Source organism: Ciconia boyciana, chromosome 13 (genome assembly GCF_034638445.1).
Source record: "Ciconia boyciana chromosome 13, ASM3463844v1, whole genome shotgun sequence".
NCBI classification, from domain to species: Eukaryota; Metazoa; Chordata; class Aves; order Ciconiiformes; family Ciconiidae; genus Ciconia; species Ciconia boyciana.
The window spans coordinates 8,464,811-8,492,447 of NC_132946.1; the positions used below are offsets into that span (position 1 = coordinate 8,464,811).

General features: G+C 40.7%; 1 protein-coding gene across 2 annotated transcripts; it reads left to right on the top strand.

Moving 5' to 3' along the window:
* The first annotated feature begins 1,721 nt into the window (after positions 1-1,721).
* Positions 1,722-27,637, top strand: TECPR1 (tectonin beta-propeller repeat containing 1). Of its 2 annotated transcripts, none has more exons than XM_072878135.1 (25): positions 1,722-1,847; positions 5,128-5,360; positions 7,062-7,244; positions 7,760-7,882; positions 8,562-8,687; positions 10,211-10,385; positions 10,482-10,582; positions 12,053-12,154; positions 12,552-12,697; positions 13,553-14,079; positions 14,928-15,073; positions 16,011-16,166; positions 16,698-16,847; positions 17,490-17,647; positions 18,936-19,063; positions 19,353-19,455; positions 20,137-20,233; positions 20,639-20,718; positions 21,047-21,103; positions 22,682-22,856; positions 23,755-23,890; positions 24,237-24,329; positions 25,086-25,192; positions 25,663-25,782; positions 26,482-27,637. In XM_072878135.1, the coding sequence occupies exons 2-25, from the start codon at positions 5,130-5,132 to the stop codon at positions 26,677-26,679; spliced, it is 3,618 nt and encodes a 1,205-aa protein (XP_072734236.1). In that variant the 5' UTR covers positions 1,722-1,847; positions 5,128-5,129; the 3' UTR covers positions 26,680-27,637. The 2 variants fall into 2 exon arrangements, with proteins under 2 accessions (XP_072734236.1, XP_072734235.1); XM_072878134.1 differs by lacking the exon at positions 1,722-1,847 and adding an exon at positions 1,956-2,425.

Sequence of the window (27,637 nt, forward strand, 5' to 3'; positions counted from 1 at the left end):
GTGAGATTCACATTAACCCAGTGCCCCGGGATTATACAGCAAATGCACTGTGCAAACTGATGGCAAAATGAAAATGTGTTTACACGTAGCTGTTTGGTTTTGCAAAACCTTTCTCTTGTTAGCTCCTTAGAGAATGGAAGTCTCTATTGCAACAACAGCAACTGAATGAAGCGGGGCTCAGCACTGGACACCCAAAGCAAGCAAGAGTTTTCATAAGGCATCAATTAATTCCTAACTTTTACATCAAATTACAGGCATAGCAGAACCAGCATGCTTTTTAGCTGTGTACAGACCACAAAAAGTTACATGCCACCAGGGTTATGGAAAGCATTCATTTGGTTTCACATGTAAGGTCCTCCTTAAAATAAGCATAAGAAAACTGTAGTAGTTGTAAATGACTTACCATGCGAACTCCTTGCATAATCAATCATTCATGCTGCTATCCTGTAGGATTACAGGACTGTGGTTCAACATCCAAACTGTGAGAAAATCCTAGATAATGCTCCTTAAGTTCTTCTGCAATCCAGTTCCCATGGAAAACAACGGAAGTCTTGTTTCCACCTGCTTAAAATGGCAACTGGATTGAATACGTCAAATGTGTCAGAGTCACAACTGCTACAAATCTTGCAAAATTAATTTCCTAGGATCTAAACAGTACTTGGTCTTTATAAAGATGTTTTACTACAATGGTCAAATCCTCAAAACAGTACTAGGGAGCAAAAATTCTGTGTTGAGGTAGGCACCAATCTGTGCAAGGGACCAAACCACAGCAACGTGAGCCAAGTGTCCCTGGGGCTCAGAAGGAAACCACCCTGACAGGATGGTTTTGCTTCACACAGGCATCATTCTAGAGAATTTAGTGTGTACATCAACCCTCCGAACCACAACTTTCTGCACATCAAAACCATCTGAACCTACAGGCCACAGAACAAGAGCAAGGCAGACGTATTCTCCTTAACCAGCAACTAGAAACTCCTCAGGCCGGATTCACAATGGATCTGCCAGTTGCCTTTGAAAAAGGCCTGAAATGAAAAGACGACCGCTTTTCCACCCTCCTTTACTGCGCCTTTGAGATACACAAAGATCTGAGATACTTTTTGTTTGCAGATCTCTTCCGTGTTTGGTTACTTGAATAGACAGGCATGGAAGTTCTTGCCTATCTTGTTAGATTTTCTGACTCACTTCAGAATGAACTGGAATGTAATGGCAAAACCTGACATTTATAAGCAAGCGCTTTCCAAGAGAGGTTATAATTTTGCAGCAGGGCAAGTCACGGCAGTGACCTGCAGTAAATGCCAAGCAGCACCTTTGGTGCCCTTCTGGGAAGGACCGCTACGATGCTACTACTACACTGCTACAAGTTGTGACAGTAAAGGCCATCTCCTTCCTTACACCTCAGGCAAGACGTTCACTGATGCACCAAGAGTAAACGTCTGTCAGGCGACCGCCGTTTCTGGTAGCTCTGACTGCAGTTATTGCCCCCTCTGCGCAGCAGGCCGACCGCGGGGACGGGCTCTGCCTGCAAGAGCCCCTTTCCCCGCCGCTTGCCGCAGAAGCCGGCCCCGCCGCCTCCCGAGACGAGGGCCCCCGCTGACCCCGCGCCGCTCCCCCTGCGCTGCGCGCGCAGCCGCTCCCCCGCGCGGAGACGGCGCCCCCGCCCCCTGCCCGCGCGCCGTGACGCGCCCGCCGCGGCGCCTCCCCGCCCAGCGGGAGCGCGGCGCCCTCCGCTGGCCGCTGCGGGGCCGCCCTGGCGGGGCGCGGCGCGGAGCGGCGGGGAGCGGAGCGGCGGCTCCTTCCGCCGGGAGCGGCGCCGGGCGGTGAGGAGAGGTGCGGCCGGCGGGAGGCAGGTGAGGGGCGAGCCCCGGGGGGCCGGGCTCGGGCAGGGCCGCTCGCTGTCAGCCGTCCCGCCGCCGGGAGCGGGGCGGGCAGGGCAGCGCAGCGCAGCGCGGCTGGAGATCAGGCCGCCGCCGGGCCCGGCTCAGCCCCCTGCCGTGTTCCTGCCCCTCCCCGCCCCCCCGCCGCCGCCCTTCCCGGCGGCTCCAGTGCCGGCGGGAGGAGTGAGCGGGACCCTGGGGAGGTGCCGACACCTCTGCGCAGTCCCGCCGGGGAAGGCGTGCGGCGGGTCCGCGGGGCGTTTGCGGGCAGCGGCTTTGCACCGCCGCCACCGGAGACCCGCTCCCGGCTTCTGCCCGCAGGTGGCCGCATCCTTTCTGCGTGGGAGCGGGGTGGAGAAGCGAGCGGGCGCCCTGACCGGCCGCCATATCGGCCTCGGACGCCCGAGAGCCGGTCCCGCCGGCGAGCAGCCCCCGACCCCCGCGCGGGCGGTGCCGCGGGCCCGCGGGGGCTCTTCGGCCCGTCTGGCCTTGATGCCCGCCTGAAAAAGCAGCGTGCGCCCTCCTCTGTCGGCACCTCGGGGTGTTCCCAGGTATTATTTACGCTTTGTTAACTTTGTCGAGCGCTTTGAGATCCCCGCGGATATAAAGCAGCGCATACATGTCCTTATACGAGTATTGGATTAGCTTGCCAAACGTCTTCATCCGAAATGGAGGCAGAGCTTGTCTGTGGGCATTTTGTCGTGGAACAAATTGAGTCCTGTCGTGCTTCACTCCTGCAGGCACCCACATGAGATCCTGCCACCGCCACGGTCTGAAGGCAGGGGCACGTCCCCTTTCTCCTGAGGAACTTCATTACTTTTATAATATGCAAGGAGTTGGGATATTTTTCTTGCATTGTGTAGCAATCGGTGTTATGCCAGCAGTCAGAAATTTTAATTACCAATGTATCATCTTAATTTAAGTACTTTTAGTTCTATTAGAAATTACCTGGTGGAGCCGAGGGATGAGGAAGAATTTAGCAGGAGTGGATCTGATTTTTTCCAGTCCCCTGAGAATACTAGGCAACTTCTGTATTCACTGAAATGCATGTGAGCCACAAGCGCTGAGCATCCTTCAAAATCAAGTGACATTTGTCTTCATCTTCTGCAGCACAACCAGTGCAAAGGGGCCTAAATTGAAGTAGTTTATAATCCCAAATGCATTTGGGATTTCCCCACGATTCTCCAAACACTCTGTCTCAGAAGTTTAGAAGAAGGAATATGCAGAAACTCTCACTTATCGTGGCTGCCTTGAGTATTTTAATCCAGTTGCATCTGCCTGGATTATCTTAATTCTGTCCCATCTATATTTTTCCTAACTTCATAATCTTTGGAACTTTCACTGCCTCTTTCTGAACTGTTCCAGATACTTTTCTGCCTGCCTGGACTGTCATTCCAGGTACAGGCCTTCACTTGTATATTTGCCCACCTTTAACACAACCAAGCATCACTTCTCTTTATTACCTGGCTAGGTAGATACCCTCATTGCATTATCCATAATGCTTCCTTTACTCCAGGCTCGCTGGCATTCTGGTTGCTTAAGATTAAATGCATAACATTTTCCTCTGTTACAAAGACTGTTTTGCAGAAATTTCAAGTGCTAATACTGAAAGGCTTACTTTCATGGCCTTTCTTTTCCCGATGATACACACATTATAATTTTCACCTCATCTTCACTTCGTTCCATTCCATTTTTTCCATGCTCTGTCCTTCTGTACTATCCTACTTTTACTAACGTAGAAAGGCAGGATATAAAGATGATAAACGGCTGGTCCAAGGGCAGACAAAGGCAGTAATACATGCCTTCATACTCCCAGCAACAATGAAAAAAAAGTCAAAACTAGAGGGTTCATCATAGTTATGCTGCCACAGCTAACAGAATTTTGCTCGTGACCTTCCCCTAGCCTCGCCTGTTCTCTGCTGCTATAAATTTTCTTCTCCATGTTAGCCATTATTCACCTGGTGGATTCAGGTTTTTAGGTACTTTGCAGCAGCAGCTCTAGGAATGAAAGAATTCTGAAACATCCTCCCTGGGATCCCATGTGAATTTACTGTGCTGTTCTTTGACACTGGCTTAGCTGTTTCCACATTCTCCGCAGTTTCACCTCCACCATTCAAATACACTGTACAAGTTAGTCCAGCTGTACCACCGCTTATTATCACTCAGAAAGCAGGCAGGCAAGTCTCCTTAGGCTCTTGTGTTGAAAGCACAGTTGCCGTTTGACAAAAAAAAGCAGTGTTTCATGCTGACTCCAAGCAAGGATTCCCATTTTCTTTCATTGTGTTGGATCTGAGTCCTCTTTTCTACCTTTCCCCTCCTGGTCCCCCACTGCACAGTTAATAGAACTGGAGGCAAAGTTCAAAATACTCATCAGTAGTTCTGGCTGTCAGACATTTGTTCAGTTTAATGGCTCCCAGAAGGCCAAGTGATGGAAATATGCTGGCCTTTCTTGACTTCTGAAAGGACTGGCATACACCTAACCTTACATAAAATGCTGACCCCTCCGTGAAGGGTAGGGCTGCCAGAAAATGGCAGGTTATTAAGTGATAAAGCTGGAATGGAACTCAACTAGGTCTCTGCTGTCAAACCACTCTCTATGTGTACTTAAATATTACACCTATGTATAGTAAATAAAGATCAGATCCCAAAGTGGTCACCAGGATGCCTTGGAAAGAGGTTTCCTGGCAACAGTAGGTAATCTGTCCATGGATTAAAACTAGATGTGTGCTTATGCAGAAGCTTCCTTTCACATCTTTTCCTTTGTACCTGTGTAGCTATGTTGGCATATGCCAAGAGGAGGCCGAGAAGGAGGTATCGTAAGATACGGCTTTGTGAAGCTGAGATGAGTGGTGCGTGTAGCACCACCAGCATTACCAGCTCTTGAGAGTGAAGCTTTCTACTATAAAATGGTCCGTGCTACTTCATCTCAGTTCAGGGCTGACTTCTGTCCTCAGCCTGCCAAAGCTGTCCTGTTAATGTTCTGAGCTCTTGTAGGATTGTAGGATGGACAATAGTGTGCCAGTAGCAAGGTCTTTCACACGGATTTTCAGAGCCATCTCAGAGGTGTAACTGCACAGCTCTGACTGAAATAGATCTGGCTGTCAGCTTTGCATGGGCTCTTTTAAAAAGATCATTCTTTACATCTTTATTTAATTTGACCGATGATGGCTCAGAGCAGAATTGACCTACAGTAGGTTCAAGATCCATTTTTTAAAACTGTCATTTTCATTAATACCTCCTTTTTGCCTTTCAGACATGGCCATGCCGAGTTCCCTTTTGTGGGCTGTTGACATTTTTGGGAGGGTTTACACTCTGTCTACAGTTGGCCAGTACTGGGAGCTCTGTAAGGACACACAGCTGGAATTCAAACGGGTCTCTGCTGTCAAACAGTGCTGCTGGGGAATAGCCTGTGATCATCAAGTATACACCTATGTGTTCTCGGGTGATGTTCCTATTAGGTACCAGGAAGAAACCTATGAGAATCAGGTATGAAGTGTTACGGGGACCTCTGTCACACTGCCACATATTCATCAGAAAGGAATGGAAGCAAATCTGTCCATCAGCTGTCTCTGTGTTTTTCTCACAGGAAGATTGTTTGGTTTTATTTGTTTTCATTTTTTACCTGATGTTTCTGAAGAGTTTATGTGCCAAATAGCACGTTATTCTTTTAATATTTTAACTCCCAAAGGAAGGTTATACTTCCCTGCTCTTACCAAAAGCAACGCCAGTGTGCACTACGGCCTGCTTTATGTGAGCCATTTCAGACTGGAACATTCACCCTTTTCACCTGATGTTGTCCTTTCCCTAGTGACAAATACACAATCCCCTTAAGAAAATGTCCAGTGTAACTTATAGGCAACAAAGATACATTATCAAAAATGTATTATTCTTAAGAAAATACTCTTTTTTAATGTTTCAAAGAATTCTCTAATAAAGGCATAACTCTCCATTAAAGTACAATGTTTCCAGCTTTTTTGCGTAGAAGCGTTAAGACAATTCTTCCTATGTGACATACTTCAAAAGAATGTCTTTAAAATAGTATTTTAAAGGAAATGTATCTATTTTGTTTTTAAGTTAACCAAAAGTTATTTGAGAGAGAAAACTGAAGGATTTTCTTGAGCACATTTCTCTTGATTTCTAACGGGCAATGGGATAAATATAAGTTGGGAAAAGACATTAACTTATCTGCATGGGTAAAAATACAACAAATTAATTTTATACATTATTTAACATTGATACAACTTTCCAGCCATTTAAGAATGTTCCTTTTGTTATGTAAACATGTTCCTTAAAAATGCAAAACTTTAAACTTTATTTGTTATTTTAAAACTTTCGTTTGTTCTAGGCTATGAAAAAATGGAAAACAAAATACTAAAAAGCACAAAAGGAAATATTCTGCAAGAGCTAACAAAGACAAAATTAAACTCAAATAGTTTAAAGAGAATGTGCAAAGCAATTTAACCAGATTCCTAGTAAAAGTAAACAATATTTTGCATAAAAATGATAGAAGGATTTTGAACCACTCATTTCCCATGTGCCCTAAAATGTAAGACAGGATTACATGACAAATTTTGCCAGTATTTCTACAGTAGGTAAGAGTGTGGGGAAAAAAAGAAAAATCACAGCTGCATTGGCGAAAACCCTAGCAAGGTATTTGTTCTGTAACTTATTAAAGCCAGATTTGGAAAAAAAACCCTCTTGGTACAACGTAAGATATGGGGAAGATTTACTGATGTAGTTATCTTGATGTCGTTTCTGGCAGAGAAGCTATGCTATTTTTCTAGTGCAGGCAAGATACTAATCATCTTTCTCATGGGGAGTAGATCAGAGATCCCAAAGCCTTCTCTGCAGCATTATCCTAATGCTGCAGTATCATGGTGCCATACATCACCAAAGAAAAAAGCACTGTTAGTAGTAAAATATATAACCAGATGTTCCTATTTATGTAGCTGAAGATGACTTGGTTGGGACTAGCTCTGCAGTCAGACCTTCTTTGATACTTAAAAAAAGCTTCCTCCAAAGACTATGTTAGGTAGGGGCTTACAGTGTGAATGCTTTCTCATTCACCCCAGGAATTTATTCCTCTTCTACTGCAGAAAATAAGAAATGTATCATTTATGACTCCTTGTAGATGTCCAATGAGATGGTGTGATCTCAAAAAAATATGTTATTTATTATTTCTGGCAGCGCTGGAATCCAGTTGGTGGCTTTTGTGAGAAACTACTGCCCAGTGACCGCTGGCAGTGGAGTGATGTGAGCGGGTTAAAACATCAGCAGCTTGATAGTTTCACACTGCCGTCACCACACTGGGAGTGGGAGTCTGACTGGTATGTGGATGAAAATATTGGAGGGGAACCAACAGAGAAAGGGGTAGGTGAACAATACCAAAAAGAGATCTCTTCTGGGAATCCTTAGTCTGTAAAATAAGAGGCACTTTTATAGAAGTGTAAAAGGTCTGTAAAAATAAAAGGCACTTAACTTCTCAGAGCTACTTCTTTCTGTGAAATAGCTCAACTATAATACAACACAAGGAAGGATCTTGTTTGAAGGCTTTTGAAGTCTATAGGAGCTTCTACAGAAGCTTTTTTTCTTTTGATCAGGCCACGAAATGCTGGCAACTGGATGCCATTGTTATTTAAGATGTTTACTATGAAGAAAGTAAAATGCTTTACTGTGTCTTGTTTGTTCTGTGTATATCATGCAGAGGAATTTGGACATGATTCATAAATCATTGGGAATTAGCTGATCTGTTAATCGGGGCTGTTGAGACATGCACAGTAGCTTGTACTGTATTTGTAGGCGTGACTCGTGCAGAATTGCTCCGAGTTATGATTTCAAGCTTTCCCTTGGTCCTGATTTTCATACAAGAAAACCTCTGTTTGCAGGGCTGGACTTATGCCATAGACTTCCCCAGCACCTACACAAAGGATAAGAAATGGAATTCTTGTGTCAGACGCAGGAGGTGGATCAGATACAGGAGATACAAATCACGGGACGTTTGGGCAAAGGTTCTGGATATCTTTTCAATATTAAACAAACTGATTTTCTGAAATAATCAATTGTAAGTGCAGGGAAAGTAATTTTTGATCACTGCTCTGTAGGCTGGACTTGACCTGGATTCCTTGACTTCCAACTTGTGATTCTTGCAAGCGTAAATGGCAGGCTGTGATTTTTCATAGAAACCTGTGGTAATAAGGTGCCAAATCTCATGGTAACACAGTTAGAGATAGATGCTCAGCTCCTTTGCAAATTTCAAACCAGCTTTTTAGCTTTCTTTGGTTGTTTGACAAAGCGCTCTCTTTCGAGGTGGCACCTGTCTAGCATCATTCACCAGCTGTGTCCTTTATCTGTATGAATAACTGTTTGTTAATAATTGTTGTTCCATTCTAAGAATGTACAAATATTATAATTTGTGATGGTCCAGCTTTCCAATTCAAAGAATGTGTCTATGCACTGTTCTGTGAGTAAAAATTTCCTTTAGTTAGGGGATGAAACACAGACTTCTTCGTGCTGCTTTGGCAGCGTCTCCCTTCTCTCCGCATATAGCAGCCTTGAATGAGAGGAAGAATCTCCATGCTCAACCACTTCAGTAAGCAATACATAAACCAATCTGCAAGAAACAAGTTAGGCCACCATCTATCTGTTTGCAGTGTCTCCTCTTCTCAATCTTCCTTCTCTTTGCTTCAGATCATATCACATGATGATCCAGATCAGTTGCCAGACCCTTTCAATGACATCTCCGTTGGAGGATGGGAAATCACCGATGAGCCTCTTGGCCGTTTATCAGTATGGGCAGTTTCTTTACAAGGAAGGGTATGTGCATGTTCCCTAAGTTTTCTAATATAAATTATTATTGAAAAGGAGTTAAATGCTTTTAAAGCAAGGCAGGTTTGTTGTTGTCTTACGTTGGTAAGGAAATACGCTGTTTGTGCATCTGGCAGAGGATGTAAAAGCTGCTTTGGGACTACATTATGTAACAACTTGTGTTGTAAATGGAAAGGCTTAGTATCTCATAAGGTTGCTGTTTTGTGGAAGCCTTAAACCTCTATAAACAGGTGAATCTTAAAAACTTGGGCCGAGTAGTGTCTTATATCCTGAAAAATGCCCCGAATGCAGACTATGGCACTGGTAACAAAGAGAAGGAGCCTTAAAACCTGATAAAGATTCTTGCAAAGCATTGTGCTGTGTCTCTGTGGTGGAGAGTCAGGAATGATTCAAGAAAGAGTTTACAAAATGGTTTTCTAAGACTTACTGATCAGAAAATGGTAACCTCCTGACTTGGCAGTGTGGAATCCAGCTCTGGAATGTTTTTGATTTATTTTCTATTGAAAACTATACATCTATCTTTTATTGTTGTTTTTAGGCCTACCATAAGGTCTCTCTTCTTTTGCTCAGTGCTGTAAAGATTTGATTCTTGCTCTCCTTCCTTCATCCTTACAGCACGTATCTGACATTCCTTTGTCTCTAGACAATTTCTAACTTGTGGTCTCACAGGGAAGAATGTAATACTTTTAACAGATAGCCTGAGATTTCAGTCACACTTGGCACTGCCTGGAGAGGCAAGCAATCTTGGTTAAATTGTTTAAAACAAAATTCCCTATGCCTCATACTTCCCAGTAATAAGTGACAAGCATCCCACTCTACAGGTTTAAACTTGACTGACATTGTAAAATGCTTTCATTTCCCCAGTAAAAGTCCCCAAAGAAATAAAGTATTTCTAAAAATGAGGAGTTAGGACTCAGCAGTCATGTTTTGGAGCACTCATATGACTTCCACAGGATGCTTTCTATATTTGACCTTTCTATTTTGACTGTGAGCTATAGAAGAGTGCACAGACAGTAGGACCAAGACTAGCAAATGGACTGGATGTCACTGAAGGCTGCACAGAGAATGGAATTTTTTACCCATATTGTGGCAAGCTCTGTTCAGTGAAAGCAAGGTCAGGCCATCATCTAACAGTAACATTTTTGTGTTATATATTCGTTCATTCTTAGTTTATATAACATGCCCTGAAATAAATTGAAGTGTTTTTTAAATGTTGAAATAACACAGAGCTTGTAGCAGTAGGTTACTGTACCCAATCCAGATCCGCTTCCATGATAAAAGCTAGTCTGTAGAAAAGCCTCCTCCCTTAGTACATAAGGAAATAGTCTTCAACTGCATAATCAACATCAAAAAAATACCTTTAAAGGTCAGAGTGCATACATTGCATAAAAAAATCCCGTTGTTAAAGGAGGACTGTTCTTTACAGTTTGTCTTCATGCTTGTCTCAATGGTTTCATTGTTGTAGTGATATTTTTCTAAAGCTCTATTTGGTTTTTTTTAAACTTGTCTAGGTATGGTACAGAGAAAACATCTGCCATCACAATCCAGAAGGTTCCATGTGGTCCTTAATCACCACTCCTGGTGAAGTTGTACAGATCAGCTGTGGACCATATGACCTCCTTTGGGCAACTCTTTGGGAAGGGCAAGCTATTGTGAGAGAAGGAATTGATAGGAATAACCCTCAAGGTAAAGTTTGTTAAATTTAGCTGGAAATGCCTTTGATTTGTATAGTGTTAAATAAGAAACTAACCTACAATGCCTTCTGGGTTTTGTTTCTTGCAGGAATTTCCTGGAGTATTGTGGAGTCTCCAAGCTCTGAAAATGGGATTATGCACATCTCTGTGGGTGTTGATGTGGTGTGGTGTGTTACAAAGGATAGAAAAGTAAGAGGTGTCATGCTCTGGTTCTGTTTTTTTGTTCCCTTTTTCTATCTGCTTTTCTCAAACAGGCACGTAACTTTCATAGGAAACATTGGTGATTTGGACTCACTATCCCCATGGTTTGGGGAATTCTAGTTCCCCTTGCTGTTATGGGAATGCTCTGTAGTTTGTGATATACATAGTTGCGTTTAATTTAAGGAAGACTTTCTGCTTTTCTCTTGGAAGGAATTTTCTAAACCCAAGTCAGATAGATGTGATAGGTAGGTGGGGATGTTGGTGTCAATGTAATAAGGGGCCTACTTCTAAGGGATATTAAGCATCAAAATTGAAGGGACTCGTAGCTGCTCCGTCTTGTTTCCATGTGGTCTGAAGGTTACATCAAAAGTGGTATGGGGAATATTTTCATCTACGTTTTTCTATATGATCCTAATTTTTTATCTTCCTACTGTAACTGTTCCCTCTTCGTCAGCCTCTTAATGTAGTTTTGTTGTATTTATTAAGTGATATCTGTTATGTGTATGTGTGATTACTTTCTTACTGGGGTTTTAACTCAGAATCACAGAATCGTAGAATATCTTATGTTGGAAAGGACCTATAAGGATCATGGAGTCCAACTCCCTGCTCCTCACAGGGAGTCTTGAAAGTCTTGAAGAATGTACTAGAGTGCTCTTGTGCTTGTTGCAACAAATCCCTTCATACTGAATTCAAAAACTTAGTTGAATTCTGTGCATGTGTAGCAGTTTTAAGTAATTGAGTTACTCTGGTTTAATGAGTTACTACTTGTCAGCTGAGCCATGATAACAGACTGTGTCCAGCCTGCTCCATCTGCCAAATAAAAACACTATAATAAATGTAGATAAGCTAGCATGCTTTTCTTCAGATCTGCCACAAGATACTCAAGTCTGTTATGTGATTCAACCAACAACTTCTAAAGTAGCTGCTGGCCACTATATGACTACGTGCTAAATACAGGTGGAAATTTTTCCAGATACCCAGCCCACAGACACTTTTAGATTGGTAAAAACTAATCTAAGGGGAGACAATTTAAAGAGCTGTACTGCTGAAAAGATCCCTCTGACAGTTCCCTCCATCAGCCCCGCTTCTAGGGTTTGAACACAAGAACACTATTTAGAAGCCCATTCAGAGTAACCAAGAATAGTCTACGGTTGACATGTAATTGAAAGTATTTTTCCAATGGCAGAGAAACTAACTCTGTCACAGAAAGTCATAACAAAAAGGCTCCTTCTGGGCTGTTCTGGCTGTAGTTGGTCACAAGGACACACAGTCTGGGTACTGTTAAGAGAATTATTTTATCTTTACCTGATAAAGAAAAGGAGGTAAGAGACTTCTTCAGGCAATGCGGCAAGTCAGTATTGGAGATTAAGACTAATCCACTAAAGAAACTAAATTCCAGCTGTCTGCTTGCTGATGCAGAAGGAGCAAAATTTAGACTTTTTGCTATTGCTGTTGTAGGTGTGGTTTAGAAGAGGAGTGAACTCACATAATCCTTGTGGAACAAGCTGGATTGAAATGGTTGGAGAAATGATGATGGTAACTGTAGGCTTAAATAACCAGGTAAGACAGCTCTATACCAATTACGAGGATATTTATGTTCTCCTTTGTACAGGCAGTATTCCTACATGGTGAGGACTGTCAGCAGTGCCAATATGGACAGCTGAACAAGAGGTCCATGTGCTTGAACTGCTAGGAAGGAATGTGTTGCTGAATTCTTCACCAGAAGATGAGCATTCAGCATGTCTCTTGTATGGCACATTCAGGGGCAAACAGTTTTCTTTTGATGGTACAGAATTTTATACTGCATCTACAGTATCAGCATTAAGGAAGAACACAAAAGGAAAATGCTATGTCCAGGAGATTTTTGTGCTGTATTTTCCACCGCTGCACCTTTTTTGTAGCTGGTATCTACCTGCATTCCATGCCATTTCCTTCACCAAGCCCTTTCCTTCCCTAGGTCTGGGGAATCAGCTGTGACGATAGAGCAATTTATTTTCGTCAAGGTGTCACACCAAGTGAGCTCAGTGGGAAGACATGGAAGGCAATTGTATCTGGCCGAGAGAGTGACAGGTCTCAGACGGGGAGCTCAACAAGTCTGCTCAGGTACTTGGTAAAATACCTGCTCGAGACTTTGTATGCCAAGAGTTTCAATGCTAGGAGATACTTCTTTACATTCAAATGGTACAGCCAGGGAGGAGCATCTCTAATCGTTATGTATGCCAAAAAGCATTTGCGTTTTTTGCCATTAAAATTAACAATAAGCAGCAGTTGCACTTGGAGTAGAAATGGAAGCTCCCACTTAGGAATTCACTGCATGCTTGCAGTAAAGCGTGTTTCTCTGGGCTTACTATCACTATCTGGAACTAGTCTCTAATAAGAGAAAACATTACCTATGAAATACCATGAAGGAGTGTCAACTCTACTTAGGGATTATCCTTCTCCTGAGTGTCACTGTACGTTTCCTTTCCTGGAGAGATTAAATCAGTAACTCCCCTCTGACTGGTGGCCTCTTGGCTGTGCAAGACATGCCAGTGAAGCTGGGAGTGCTGCAGAACCTACTTGTTTGAGTCAGTGTGCGTTCTGGGTAGAAGCCCTCTCTAGCTAAGACAAGAATCATAAAGTTAATAATGGGCTTTAAAAAATCCTGTTCATTATTCATAATCCAGAAATGTGATGTTGCTTCAGTGTTTTCCTGAGAATTGTAGGCAGCCAACACCACAGATTGTTTGAAAAGATCAATGAAATATCTTCCTATGTTTCAGATTTACTAGACTGGTCTGCCAGATTTGTGTTAGACTCTTTTCCCTTGATGATAGAGTTTGACCTTCAGAAAAGAAGTCTGCTGTTCTCTCCTAAAGCTGAAGCACTAGTTTGATTTCTGTATGTCTGTGGTTTCAGGCCTGTGCTAATTGATAATGCTTTGAATGATAGTTAATTAATTATCTATTTGTTCTTCAGTGCTGGCTGTTTCTTTACTGATGATATTCAGAACCAAACGAATGCGATCATTCAGGGTGATGCAGATACTTCCTCTGATACAGAGCTTCCAAGTGTACCCATGAACCTTGCCAACACTCCCCCGATGGGAGCTGCAGCCAGCAGCAGTGGTAACAGCACAGGCAACCAGACAGCAGAAATATGTGCAAACTTGACTGTGGATCCTCTGGACTCTGATCAAGGAGAAGCCACTGTTGCTTCGACTAATAATGAGAAAGCTAATCTTGAAATGCATAAATCTTCTCCAAACCCAAATCCTTCTGCAGAACTGCAGTGGACAAACATTGACTTGAAGGAGGCCCAAAAGCATCCAGTCCTCTCCGTCAGCACCTTTGCAGAAACATCCAGCCTGTCTTCCCTTGGCATGTTCTCAGTGGGAGCTGAAGAACAGTACGGAGCTGATGAGCACCCAGTGTGGGCCTGGGTGTCTGGGGGAGGCTGTCTTGTAGATTTGCACAGCCCATTGAAATGGTTCACTGTTCCGTCAGGTACTATCCAGTCACCACAACAGACCCGAATTCCCAAAGCTCTTTAAGAAAAATGTTTGTCTGGGGTTTTTTTGAGCAAAACCATGGAGCAAAACTTCTGATAACCCATTTACTCTTACTGCAGTTTGTTAATACACTCCATGTCTGAGGATAGTGTTGCATGTATTTAGCTGTACAGCACTTTGGGATTGAGAGAGATAAATGTAAAGGTGATATTTTCTCTGAGTTTCTGTAAGAATTTTGTAAAATAATCTGTGCTGGATCTGCATCTCATTTTTAATTGCACTGAAACGGCAACTTCAGGCAAAACCCTTAACATCGCTGAATAGTAACTGAAAGCAGTGAAAAGGGCTCTCTTGAGAGATGCAGATGCCACAAGTAACTGCCTTGCTCCTACCATTCCAACTGAGACAAGGATAAGATACAGAAATTACTCAGAGGCATTATGAATGTGAGCCCAGCTGATAACTGGATGGCATTAGAATTTACATTCTTGAAAGACAGTGGAATGTTTTCAAAATAAACCATGAACTGTGGCATGCCAGTATTTAATAACAGTGTAACTCTTAATGCATTGTATTACCTAATTATCTTGCAGTTCAGTGACAAAACTCCCATTTTTACAAGGTTATGGCTTTGAAAGATTCTGTGTAATCATCTAGTGATCCCATTTCTAGGCATCATTTACAAAGTTTGGCTGCAATACATTGATTCCAAAGTATAATAATTAGAAAAATTATGTTAGACTGGGTTGATTCAGTCCAGTGTTCAAAGCAGCATCGTGTTTTACCTTTCATAGAGCTGTATTCAAAGCTCACTGGAGTTTATTGGGTTTGGTTCTGTTCTAGGTCTGTCATCCTCTGTGCAATCTCTATCTCTGTCTATCACTCCAGCACAGACAGCAGCGTGGCGAAAGCAGATTTTTCAGCAGCTCAGTGAAAGGACAAAGAGGGAACTGGAGAATTTTAGGCACTATGAACAGGCTATTGAGCAGGTGAGCAGTGAGGACACTTATCTCTTGTCTACCAAACACTTACATCTGTCAATACTGGGCATCAATAATACATTTCTGATGTACTGATCTGAACTTACTGTCAGCTTTACATTCTTGTCCTCCTGGATTATCACTGTCTGAGCTCCCTGTGGGAAACGAGCAGCTTATCAAACATGGAACAGCAATCTTTATCTAAAAACATTAGCTGATAGTTTTGTATAGGAGCAAATTAAGCATTGGTCAGTATTATTTGAGTACACTGAAACCTCAAATCCACAGAGAAATATTTGCAACAGTGGAACATTGTATGAATTATTCCACCACAAGATGAGGCTTCTTAATTGAAACAGTGACTCAAGTAGGTGAACTTTCCCTCTCTGCAACCATTAAGGGATTAATGCAACTTGCGTAAATAAAACGATGCAAACGTCAATACCAGCATTTAAATAGCAGCGCTTTTGTTTGATGTTCCCTTTGTTATGACTCCTTGGCTCTTCTCAGATTCATTCACATTTTTGGTCCCTTCACTGCTAATTGCCAAATTACATTGGAATTCATTTGATTAAAAACACTTGGAGTCCAGTGGTTTAATCAAGTTTAAAAAGATTATGTCAAAAGCCTTTAAAGTCCAAACAGAAGTTGTGTTATAACAGGAGCACACTAGAGTCAATAAGTATCTGTGTGCTGCTGCATTCTTGCAGAGGTAAAATGTTAATACTGTTGTACACATGCTATTTCACCGCCTTCCTAGCCAGCTTTGTCAGTTCTCATTTTGTCTTCAGCTTCCTGAACACTCTGGTATACTCTGTCAGAATTAACTGATATGATACAGACTAACATGCAGCAGAGATTTCTTGTGGTCACAAAAAATAGTATTTGGGAGAAAGAGAGAGTCATGCAGTTTCCTTACTCCTGTAAATTTGTGTTTGCATTGCAGTCGGTTTGGGTGAAAACTGGAACCTTGCAATGGTGGAGGAATTGGAAGCCTCATAAATGGATGGATGTTCGAGTTGCACTTGAGCAGTTCACTGGGAGCGATGGAATGCGTGACAGCATCCTGTTCATCTATTACATGTATCATGAGGAGAAAAAGGTGTGTTGAGCTTGAGACTCTTGAGAGGGTTGCATTTGGCAAAGGAAAACGTTTGAAGGGAAACAGTTTTCTTAAGGGAGGCAAATGTGATGGTATGCTATTGTTCTAAGTTTTGGGAACTAACTCAAATGTAGCCCAGGGTACTAGCAAATTGCAAGCTTTTCTAAGCTGTAGCTATGTTAATGCTATGTCAGAAATACCCAGTCAGCAACCATCCACATTGCTCAAACCGACATCTTTGCACTAATTAGGGGTTTTTTTGGAAGTTCAAAATGTTTTTGATTGTGAAGGAAAAGCCAAGCTTGGCTGGCTGGGGTCTTCATAAATAGGGTTAATGCATACAGGCAATATGAATCAGAGGTAGTGCAGGACTGGAAAATGAGCCGCATTCCTTCTGCACCAAGAATTGTTTCTTTGCTATCCTTGGCAGGAATGCCTTGTTCATAGTCCTAAAGTGCAAAAATGCTGGCTCTGAGGAAGGTATATCCGAGTTTCCCTTAGTAGCAATTTTTTTTTTTCCTCTTGTCTTAGTATATCCACGTGTTCCTGAATGAAGTCACTATTATAGTTGAAGTTCTGAATGAAGCCAAACACTCCTTTGCACTGTATACACCTGAAAGGACGAAGCAGCGATGGCCGATCCGCCTGGCAGCCACAACAGAGCAAGAAATGCATGACTGGGTAATTCTTTGAATTTTTCATTTCAAGCTGGCAATATCTGAAATAAAACATAAAAGCTAGTCTCTGAAATCTAAGCATTACATTTCCAGTATCTAGGCTACTTACCTATTTTCACAATTTATGTATTTAAAAAAGTCTGTTCAAACTTATTTAGAGGTACCCGAGGCTTCCTATCTCCTCTGGAGTTTGCATGCTTTCTGATGCTGCAGTTATCCACAGTAAAACCAATATTGTTTTTCCTTCCCTTCCTATCTCTGGATATAGATTAGTCTACAAATGAGTTAGGATTTTAATTCAGTTAGTCTATTCTTCTGCATTGGTAGAAGAACTGTTATCTGTTGTCACTGTTGTAGAGAGTCTTATGTATAGGCAGGCAGGCATATATACACTGAAGCAATAGAAAACCTGAAAGATACTTCATAATGATCAGATACTGCAAACCACGTTGGTTCCACTGATTATGTTAATAATTTCTAAAACACTGAATTCCAGTGCCTTTGAGAAAAAACTGCAAATTTACTTTACTGATTTGCAGGAACATGCAAAGGTAAAACTGCGTTTTGTAATACTGAAGCATCTATATGGAAATTTTTGTTCTCACTATAAATTGAAGCTTTTGTTTCTCGGCTCCTTGTTTTGTAGCTGTCTTTGCTGACCATGTCCTGCTGTGAAAGCAGACGGATTCAAGGCCCTCCTTCTCACCATGCCATTTGGTCAGTTACTTGTAAAGGAGATATCTTTGTTAGTGAGCCAAGTCCTGAACTGGAGGCCGGACCACACCTGATGCCATGTGATCAAATGTAAGAGGTTTCAGAAGCTGCTCTTTCTGCATGGGATGCCATCCCACAAAGACTGTCTTTCATGTCAAGTCAGTGGCTTTGATGAGCTGTTGGAGTGTATAGTACACTGCAGATGACTGTCAATGACAAGGTTAATGGCTGCCTTCATATTCATGTACATCTGAAGAAATTCACCAAATCATATTTTAATTCTTAGATGCTGGAGCTATTAATGTGATTTCAAAGGCCTTTCTCACTGAGATCCCATTTTTTTGTGATTGCATCTTTAATGCTGTAATTACTTAAATTAAGAGATGACCTAGACTAAAAGTAAACCTAATCACTGTAATTGTAATGTAATTTGAGCTTTCAGTTTTATCTCAGTCAGGAAATCTGAAATTCTCAGTCCTCCATAGTCACTACAGTCCAGGAGCAGCTCCTTTACAGTTTCTATTACAACTATGACAATATAGTACTGCAAACTCTTCAAGCAAAAAAATACCAGCCTCAGAACTGGTGGGTTAAATGCCAATCTTACGCCCAGTTTCAAGTTACTTTCACAAAGTGTCTTTGAATAATACCTGAGAAATCCTTTAGTGCTTTTCCTTCAGGGTAGAGGACCTTCAACATCTGGCAAATCACAAAGCTGATGTGCTCTTGCATCTTAGTTTGGGGGATCTGTGACCTAGATGATCTCCTGCCGTTCTGATAACTAAAATACTCCTCTGCAATCTCTTTATTTTCCCCATTCTTCCCCAGAAAAGTACCATGGCCAACTGGCTGTGTGAAGTCCCAGAAAAGGATTAACCTGCAAAGATTAGGAGAATAGGAAGAATTAAAGCCCTTGTTTTTACCAAGCTCCATAGCAAATAGATAAATCATTTGTTTTCTTGTTAGATAAAGGCAATTACTAGATTTAAAAAAAATTAGGATGAAGTTAAAGCTGAGGCAGTTGATGGCCACTAAGACATAAAGATTCTAGCAAGATCATCCTAACTAGTGTTTAAAAAAAATAAAAAAAATATATATATAAATGCAAGCCATAAAATAAAAGGAAAGTAAAATACTTCAAAGCCTGAAAATTCCAAGTGGAGGCAGACAGGTTCCTTCCATCTACTTTTCAGTAGTTGTTCAGAGGGAAATGCTTTCAACTGGCAACTGCCTTCACTTAACAGATCGCACAGAGCTTGAACAAGCGAGCATATAAAATTGCCTGTCCTTAAGATTGTTGAGTTGTAGGAGGGGAAAGCATACATTCGTGATGGATGTGGTGTAGAGTAAATGTAAAATGTTGTCCTTTTTATGGCAGGTTTTGGCGTCAAGTTGGAGGTCATCTTCGACTGATAGAGTGCAATAACCGAGGCATAGTGTGGGGCATAGGATATGATCACACAGCTTGGGTTTACACCGGTGGATATGGAGGTGGCTTCATTCAAGGTATGGACGATTGGTGTACTGCGGTGCGCACATTTCTTTCTTATCTTCCTGACTGGGTCAGCTATTGAAGCTATTTCAGCTGTCCATCCTTTAGCCTAACTAACATGTAGGGTTATATGTGAACAGGCCACACATGAGGAAAGAATTGGTACTGCAGTTTTATGTTTATATTTTCAGCTTAAGAGTGAGAAATAGGATAATGAGCAATATTACTGTGGCTATTGGAATTTAAAATGTAGTGTCTTTGAGGTTTAGCTTTACTATAATCCAAATGATTTATTTCTCACAGGACTGGCCAGTAGTGCTGATAACATTTATACGCAGTCAGATGTGAAATGTGTTTACATCTATGAGAATCAACGGTGGAACCCAGTCACTGGATATAGCAGCAGGTTATTTACTCAATTTATTGTATTTATTTACTGTAATTTTCTACTACTGTCAAATGAAACAAGAGGTTTGTTCTAGCTTTTCAGAATAGTTATTACAGTTATTCTATCTTCAGTCTCCTCCAACATTTGTTGTTAACCTGAGATGGAAGGAGCAGTGTTTCTCAATTTTCTAGATTTGTAATTACGCATTCAAAATGCATTTGTAGCAAAACATTACAGATTTGTGCTTTGTGAGTGCACAAAGCGTGCCAACTTGCAACATCTTTCATTATTAAGGCCATAAAGCAAAGTTCTTATTAGGATCTATATATTCATATACATATTGTGCTAAATACATTGGGTCCTTGAATAGTATATTTGAACAGAAGTATTGAAAAAGCGTTCACATATATGGGTGTCTATGCCAGAGAAACTCAGGATTCACCTGCCAATTTTAAATAGTAGTGAGGAATATCACTCCACAGAGAAAAGTTTACATGGTCCTCAAGTTTGGTGTAACTGGAAGCAATTGTACAGATTCTTTCCCACTATCCTCATTGCTCACATGATATTTCTAAATACAGAGATTAATGACGGAAGACTGTTTCGTGTATGAAAGTAGGAAGTGCTACAAATAGGCTTTTCTTCCCCCGCCTTTTAAATTTTCTGTTGTAAATGACCTTGTACACTGTTTCACCACAGAGGTCTGCCCACAGACAGATACATGTGGAGCGATGCATCTGGCCTGCTGGAATGTACAAAAATCAATACCAAGCCTCCTTCTCCGCAGTGGTCTTGGGTAAGTTTTGTCTTAAAAGTCTTTTTACTAAGAAGGCAAGGCTTAGCAAGTAGGATAGAAGACTTGGGCTCAAGTGACCCAGATTTTCTTCTTGGATTTGTTGTAATATGTACCTTGGTTTCCCCATTTATACAATAGAAATAATCGTCCATAGTCAAAAGAATGTTAAGCATTGAGTGGGATTTTTTATTTAGTGGGACTTAGACTGCTGCTCTGATCCTTTTCTCTTCAACTGAATTAAAAAGACTTGGGAACCTCTCTATGAATTTATATTGCAAGTATTAGAACGTTTCTAGCGAGTCATTGCAGTCCAAAAGGTGGAGGGAAATAGCAGAAGAGGTTATTTTTATTATACATTAGGTGTTCATTGTGCTTGTTATTCTTATTGTCTCCTTTTGACACTAGGTATCCGATTGGTATATTGATTTTAATACTTCAGGCGGAACTGATCGGGAAGGCTGGCAGTATGCAGCAGACTTTCCAGCGTAAGGAGATACCTTCTTCTACCTAAAATACTAGCAGGAAAATGCCATACTTAAGTCCTCATTTCTTCTTGTTTGCTGTTTTGCACATTAACTGTGCTTTAACAGGGACAAGTGTGCCTTGATTTCTCCCTTTTTATGGGAATGCTAACACTGAAATTTGCCAGGAAGGTAGGGCAGCAAGGTGAGCTTAGCAAACTTCAGTTTCAAGTATTTTAAAGTCAGCAAGTGTGTCTGCTGGGCAGATACGTAGACAGTGCTCTGGGGCTGGCACTGACATTGGAGATGCTCTGACATCCTCATGAACACCTATTTAAATATCTTTTGGTAGGTCCTACCATGGTCACAAGACAATGAAAGACTTTGTCCGACGGAGGCGCTGGGCAAGGTGAGGAACTAAGATACAAATAAGTTTTGAACTTGAATGCTAAGTGTTCTCTAGAAGTCTCCTTTAGTTATGAGGGGAAGAGTCTCGTCACCCAATCAACAAAAGCAATAGTAAAGAAACCTGCAATAAATAATGCATCTGCAATAGAGAAGCTGATGATCTTTAGCATTATAGCTTTAATTTTAAGCCTTTACAGGCAGATACCCTATTTGATTTTGTGGGATCTCTAAATAAAAGTCAGCTTGTTATTCTCTGTATCTGATTTTCTTTATAGTAAATTATTAAGGAATAGTAGAGTCTAGGTATATTAGTACATACTAGGTCACTTGTAACAACTGGTAATATGTCTTGTATATTATAGTATTACATATGTAATATTATATATGTAATATTATACATGTATATAATATATATGTTATAATAATTTTAACATAGGAATTCCACGTACTGTGTACTAGGCCACAGATAATCGCAACCCCATTTAAGTCACAGTACACTATATTCAGGTGGAACCTGGAAAATAGCAAACTGCTGCTATGCTCTGTTCTATTAAGCAGGGAAAGTCTGTGCATTGACTGTTTTTCCAGCTTTTCTATGCTTTCTATACTAGAGTATCTAACAGCTATGCTAACAAATTACTGTGAACTTGCAGTTCTGCATTGTTCTGTTTGTTATTGAGGCTACAAAATTTGTTATTTTGCCCCTTGTACAAAAATCTTTGAAGTAAGGTCCTGAAGCATCAAACTGTTCCTGTGCAACAAAACAAATGACATCCAATCATCAAAATGGTGACCTGAAATGAAATAAGCAACTTGAGAAATACCCTCAAGCCTAAACATTTCCTCTGGTTTTAACTATCAAGTGACAATTGAAGGCAAATAGGGAACAGCTCAGGGCTGGATCCAGTTTTTCAGAACTGGAAAACAGAGGAATGTCGTGAGTTTTTTAGGACATTCTTCATACACAGAAATTACTGTTGTGATGATAGAATCTAATACAGTTTCCCTAATAGACAGCACTACTTTTTTGCAGTTTCCACAGAAAAAATACACCAATTCGCAGCATGACCTACCTCCAGCTCTTTAGAGCTGCCATATCTGTGCCTACCTCAAGATGCTACATAACTTTTTAACGGGCCCCACCAAAAAACTAATTGTAAAATTATTCCTTTAACCAAGACAGAGGAAGGAATGAACTGGGTGTGGAGTTCTCTCTGCATTGGGATTCTTAGCTGGGGTCAAATATTCATTATCCAGCTGTTGTCCAGTGAGTTTTAGAGAGCTAGGGAGCAGTGTAGCACAAGCTGCAGACTTCTTGCGTGGTCTTGGTTTTACAAAGTAGCTTCTTTTTAAAAACAGAAGCTTTCAGAAATCAGTAATATGTCAAAATTCAAAACCTGATGCAAAACATGATTGATTGTTATAAACCACTTTCAAATTAAAAATACTAATACTTAGTATATCTACTTAATGAAAAGACTTCAGGATTGTTTGCACTGAAGTCAACAACGGACCAGGAAACAAAATTCAGTTATAGAAAGTACGTACTTCTGACGGGTTTGGGGTTTTTTTGCTTCAGAAAATGTAAGATAGTCACCAACGGGCCATGGCTGGAAGTGCCTCCTGTTACCCTGTGGGACATCTCCATAATTCCCAGTTCAGATGCAGATGATGAAGAAGCAGTAGCACTGTGGGCAATCAGTGACAAAGGAGACGTGCTCTGCAGGCTTGGAGTGACACAGCAAAATCCAGCTGTAAGGCTCCCTGTTTATTTTTACTGCATTATTAATGTATTTAATGTAATGATGCAAGTACACACACACAATCGTGCATGCCTTCTTTTATAGCGCCTTGTTATTTTTTTTTCCCTTTTCTGTCCCAGATTTGAAAGTCCTTGTCCATCAACTGTAACACAGTTTGCCACCCACATTTCTTACAATAGCACTTCCCTTGCATAATGTACCTTAGCTTGCACCACGTCACTTGCAGGAGCCTCTCTCAGCCCCTGTACATCTTCTTGTGAAGCATTTTATTTCCACCTTCTCATTGATAGCTTAGTTCCTTTTTTTTTTTTTTTTTTTTTTCAAATTGTTGATCATGTGTGTATCCCATTTAAATAAACTGCCCAGGGATAGAATTTCTCTAAAGTGTGGTCCCAATCTAATGCTTGTTAATATCAGTAGGAATTTGTCCATTGACTTTTCTGGGCCTGGAAATGACTCTGCTTATTTAAAACAAAGGTGGGCCTGGACGTACCTACAGATTTGACTTTTTTCTGTGAACTGGAACAGATTTAATGAGCGAATGTCCACTAAAGTATGTAGAAAGGAACAAATAGTCCCAGTAACTTCAATAGGAAACTTCTTTCCTAAAATGGACACGTGCTGGAACACCAAATTAGAGTTGTTACACACTAATTTTAAGCCATATTTATAATGGGAAAAAACCCACTAATGATATACTTTAATGGAATTTGGAGAAAAACTGCAAGAAGTTGAAAATTTGTAGGAGATTTTTTTTTCTTCCTATTCAGTCAGTTACAACAGAATATTTTTCACTATCTAGGGTTTTTCCCATTTGGCAATAATTAACGATATTTTGTTGTGGCATTTTTAACCATTGCTTCATAATTCATCTTCCGTGATTTGTTAGGGAACATCCTGGCTTCATGTGGGAACAGACCAGCCCTTCATTTCCATCTCAATTGGAGCATTTTACCAAGTGTGGGCTATTGCTAGAGATGGTTCTGCCTTCTATCGGGGTTCAGTGTCTCCAAAGAAACCTGCAGGTGAGTACTTGTACTTTTTTGGTACAGTCTTCATCTTACACATTAGGTAAGTGCTACCACACTGCCATGTCTGAAAAAGACAAATCTGTTTAGCAGAGGCCTTTCCCATAGCTGTGCAAAACAGCGCGTATGAATAATACTCATTATAATTATAGCAGCTAATTTGCTCTTCACCTGCGTGATTTAAAGTGTTTGTTTCTAAAAGCGAGCTAGTAAAAATATATTGAGTGTAGTGTCATTCACAGCTTTCTTGCACAGCTATGTATTTCAACTGCAGACATTTCCAAGACTTCCCATATATAATTCTGTTTTCTCAATGTTTTACTCAAGTATTTCTGACCTTTAGGTGACTGTTGGTACCATATTCCTTCACCTCAAAAACAAAAGTTAAAACAAGTCTCAGTAGGACGAACGTCCGTGTTTGTGTTGGATAAAAATGGTAAGGATTTTAAAAAATTATTTATCAATGTTACAAAAAATAAATCAGTATACATCAGATTGATTTAAAAAGGAGAGGCTAAGTTAGAGCTTCTGCTTGGACAGCTGATTACTATTGCTCCAAGAGGTGTAATATTTCATATTGAAAGAGATGGAGTAGGCAGCCCGCTTAATTACTGATTTTGAAGGCTTGCTTTTTGTTATATCTGATAGTGTCCTAGATAGCAACAGTCCAGCATCTATGCTATTCGTGGGGGGGAGAGATAGATGAATCTCAAAGAAGAGAATTGCATGGCAGGATTTTGTCTGAAACCCTAGAATGTACAAAAATGAAGAGGAATACTTTCCTATTGCAAAACCTAGAAATAGCACCATCATTGCAAGATAAATTATGAAGCGTCCTTTTGTAAAAGAAACTAGCCTTTAACACCAGTCTCCTTCAGAGATCTTAATCTCATTTGCTTTACCTCTCTAGTGCATAGTTCCTTATATGAACATTTTTCTCCAAGGAATTTTACAAAACAGAGTATTTGCTGTTTTCCAGAAAAGTTATAAAGAATAACTATAGAAATACAAATTCCAAAGTAGGAACTTCATTGTCCTTCACTGTAACACATTAGTCAAAACCATAACACATTCCCACAGAACACAGAAAGTATTAACTACTGATGTAGAAAGTATTAACTACTGATTTGTTTACTAGCATTTTATACAACGCAGACATCCTGAGCAGTAACCAGGAATATTTATTTTACAGGCAATCTTTGGTACCGGCAAGGTATCACACCAAGCTACCCTCAAGGATCTACTTGGGATCCTGTTTCAAATAATATCCGTAAAATGTCTGTAGGGCCCCTGGACCAGGTGTGTATTAAGCTTCCTTGTATCTCATGAGTGTATTAAAAATTATGCTTAACATACTTTTGTAATTAAACTTCAGAATTATTTTTGTTTAACTAACTTTATTTCACAAGATGATTGTCTAAATGCCAGAATTCCTGAAAGCAAGACAAAAATCATGCCAATGAAACAGTGATACAGCCAGCCCTTTGCTGTAAAAAGCCTCATTAATTTTTTTCTTTTTTTTAACAAGGCTATTTTATATATTTAATCTCTTTCCTGCCAAGTCTTACTATGCGGCAATGTCTTAATTATAACACTGGTTGTTTAAATCTGGTTGTTTGTTTGGGTGTGTCTCTCACTAAATTAGAGTAGTTTTGGCCTATTCAAGTTCAAGACTGATTTCTGAAAGTGGTCAAACAGACTTACAATTTTCACGTCTGGGAAGAGCAGCATGAAGAGCACATTTTATTGCCTCTCTTTGCTTTCATGAGGTCTGGGTGATAGCTGACAAAGTGCAAGGAAGTCATAGTTTGAGCTGCGGGACTGTCTGCCATCGGACTGGTGTTCAGCCAATGGAACCTAAAGGCCTCTCGTGGGATTACGGTATTGGGGTAAGTGCTGGGGGCATAATACTGCCTAAAAGCTATATATCCAAATACCCATGGGCACGCTTAGAAAGGGAAGTGCCATGCTGCTCCAGCTGGCAAGCTTTCTAAAGCTTGCATATGCTGGCTGGAAATTGGCCTTTGTTTCTCAGTTTTAGGTTCCCTTTTTAAGTTAATGTAATGGGTTTATGCAGTTATAGCTGGGAAGTCATTTATTTGCATTTGATAAGTATTCATTTTAAATAGGTAATTTAAAAGTTACAATGGAAAAATTAGTAAAGTAAGTACCATTTTTAAAAAATAGATTCCTTCTGAGTCTGCACATGATTGTTCCTTGTTGTTGTTCCCTGTATTACCCTCAGTGTTTTGAGAAAGGCTGTTTCAAGGTTTTGACCCCTTTTAAGTTAATGGAAAACCTGCAATAGCTCTGTTATGAACGCCTGACCCTACTAATTTCAATTCCCTGTAACAAAAATAATCCTCAAGCTTACTACCTATATACCTCACTGTCAGGGAGGTATTTTGTGGGGTTTTTTGTTTTGTTTTGTTTTACAAGGAGCCTTTTTTCTGATTCAGCCCAGAGCAGGATTACTTTCCTCATGAAAAAATAGTATAAAACTAGTAGTGTACATAAAGCATCATATCAGATGCTGTAATTGCAGGGTGATGTTTCTCCTTTTGTATTTCTCTATCAATATTTTACAGGGTGGATGGGACCACATTACAGTCAGAGGAAATGCAACTGAAGCATCTAGGGTCGCTATGCATGACACTTCTGAGGAAAACCCTGCTGTATCAAAGGCTTTAGAAGGTGAGGAGAATAAAGGGAAAACAGAACACTCTCAAACCCCTCTGATGGTCAGTGAAAGTCAAGAATTGGACAGAAATGCTGTTAATTGTTAAGCTGTCGCCATCTACATGTTGCAAACAAGCAGTAGTCAGGATAATTTAAAAAGACACTAAATGTCTATTGCCTGGAGAGAAAAACATGACCTTTTTGTGCTACTAATATATTTTACTGAACTGGAATTTGCAATGGGGTATTTTAAATACTGATTTCTTCTACTACATCATGTGTAGAATGTGACTTGATAGAGCTAATAGTTTTCTCAGAGCAGGCAAGCTTTTTAGCCACAACGTATTTCTGACCCTTTACCATAGCTGCTACACAACCATACGAATGTGAATTATCTTTGCAGATGATCACTACATTTACTTCTTTTTTTTTAATGAATATTTCAATTCCCTTCCCTACATTTCTCTCACATTCTCACACCTTGCACACTATTCTTCAGATTCATATTTGAGCAGAGATGAAGATGTCATACCAATTTAAATGAATTACAGGAAAACATAACTGGTCCTGATTGTACATGCATTTATACATGCACGTAACTCTGCTCATGTGAGTCCTGCTTATATAAGCACGTAGCTTGGGTCATACTATTCTTGCTCCCATCAGTAAAATTAAATTCTATACAACTCGGCTTAGGGTGCATTTACCAGTAAGGGCCAATTTTTGCTATCTTGGCTCACAATGAGCAATATCTTAATCAAGAAGTGGAGCCACTGGTTTCAGCGAGACTATGTAGAGAGCATGGTCCTATTCAGTCTGACTAAGGGACAAAGTCTCATTCTAAATTGTCAGTCCAAAAGGTGGTAAATCATGTTTTGTCTCCATCTTAACTGGAACCGTGACAGCTGAGGTATACAGATGCCTACCTAATGAGGTTGGAAGGCGCCAGACACTTGAGGAATTAGGCTGTGTTCCAGATCATTGCAAAGACAGTGAGGAGGTCTTAAGTAAGATTCTGACTTCACAGTGGTAGGAATCAACTTTACTGATATCAATGGAGTTTGC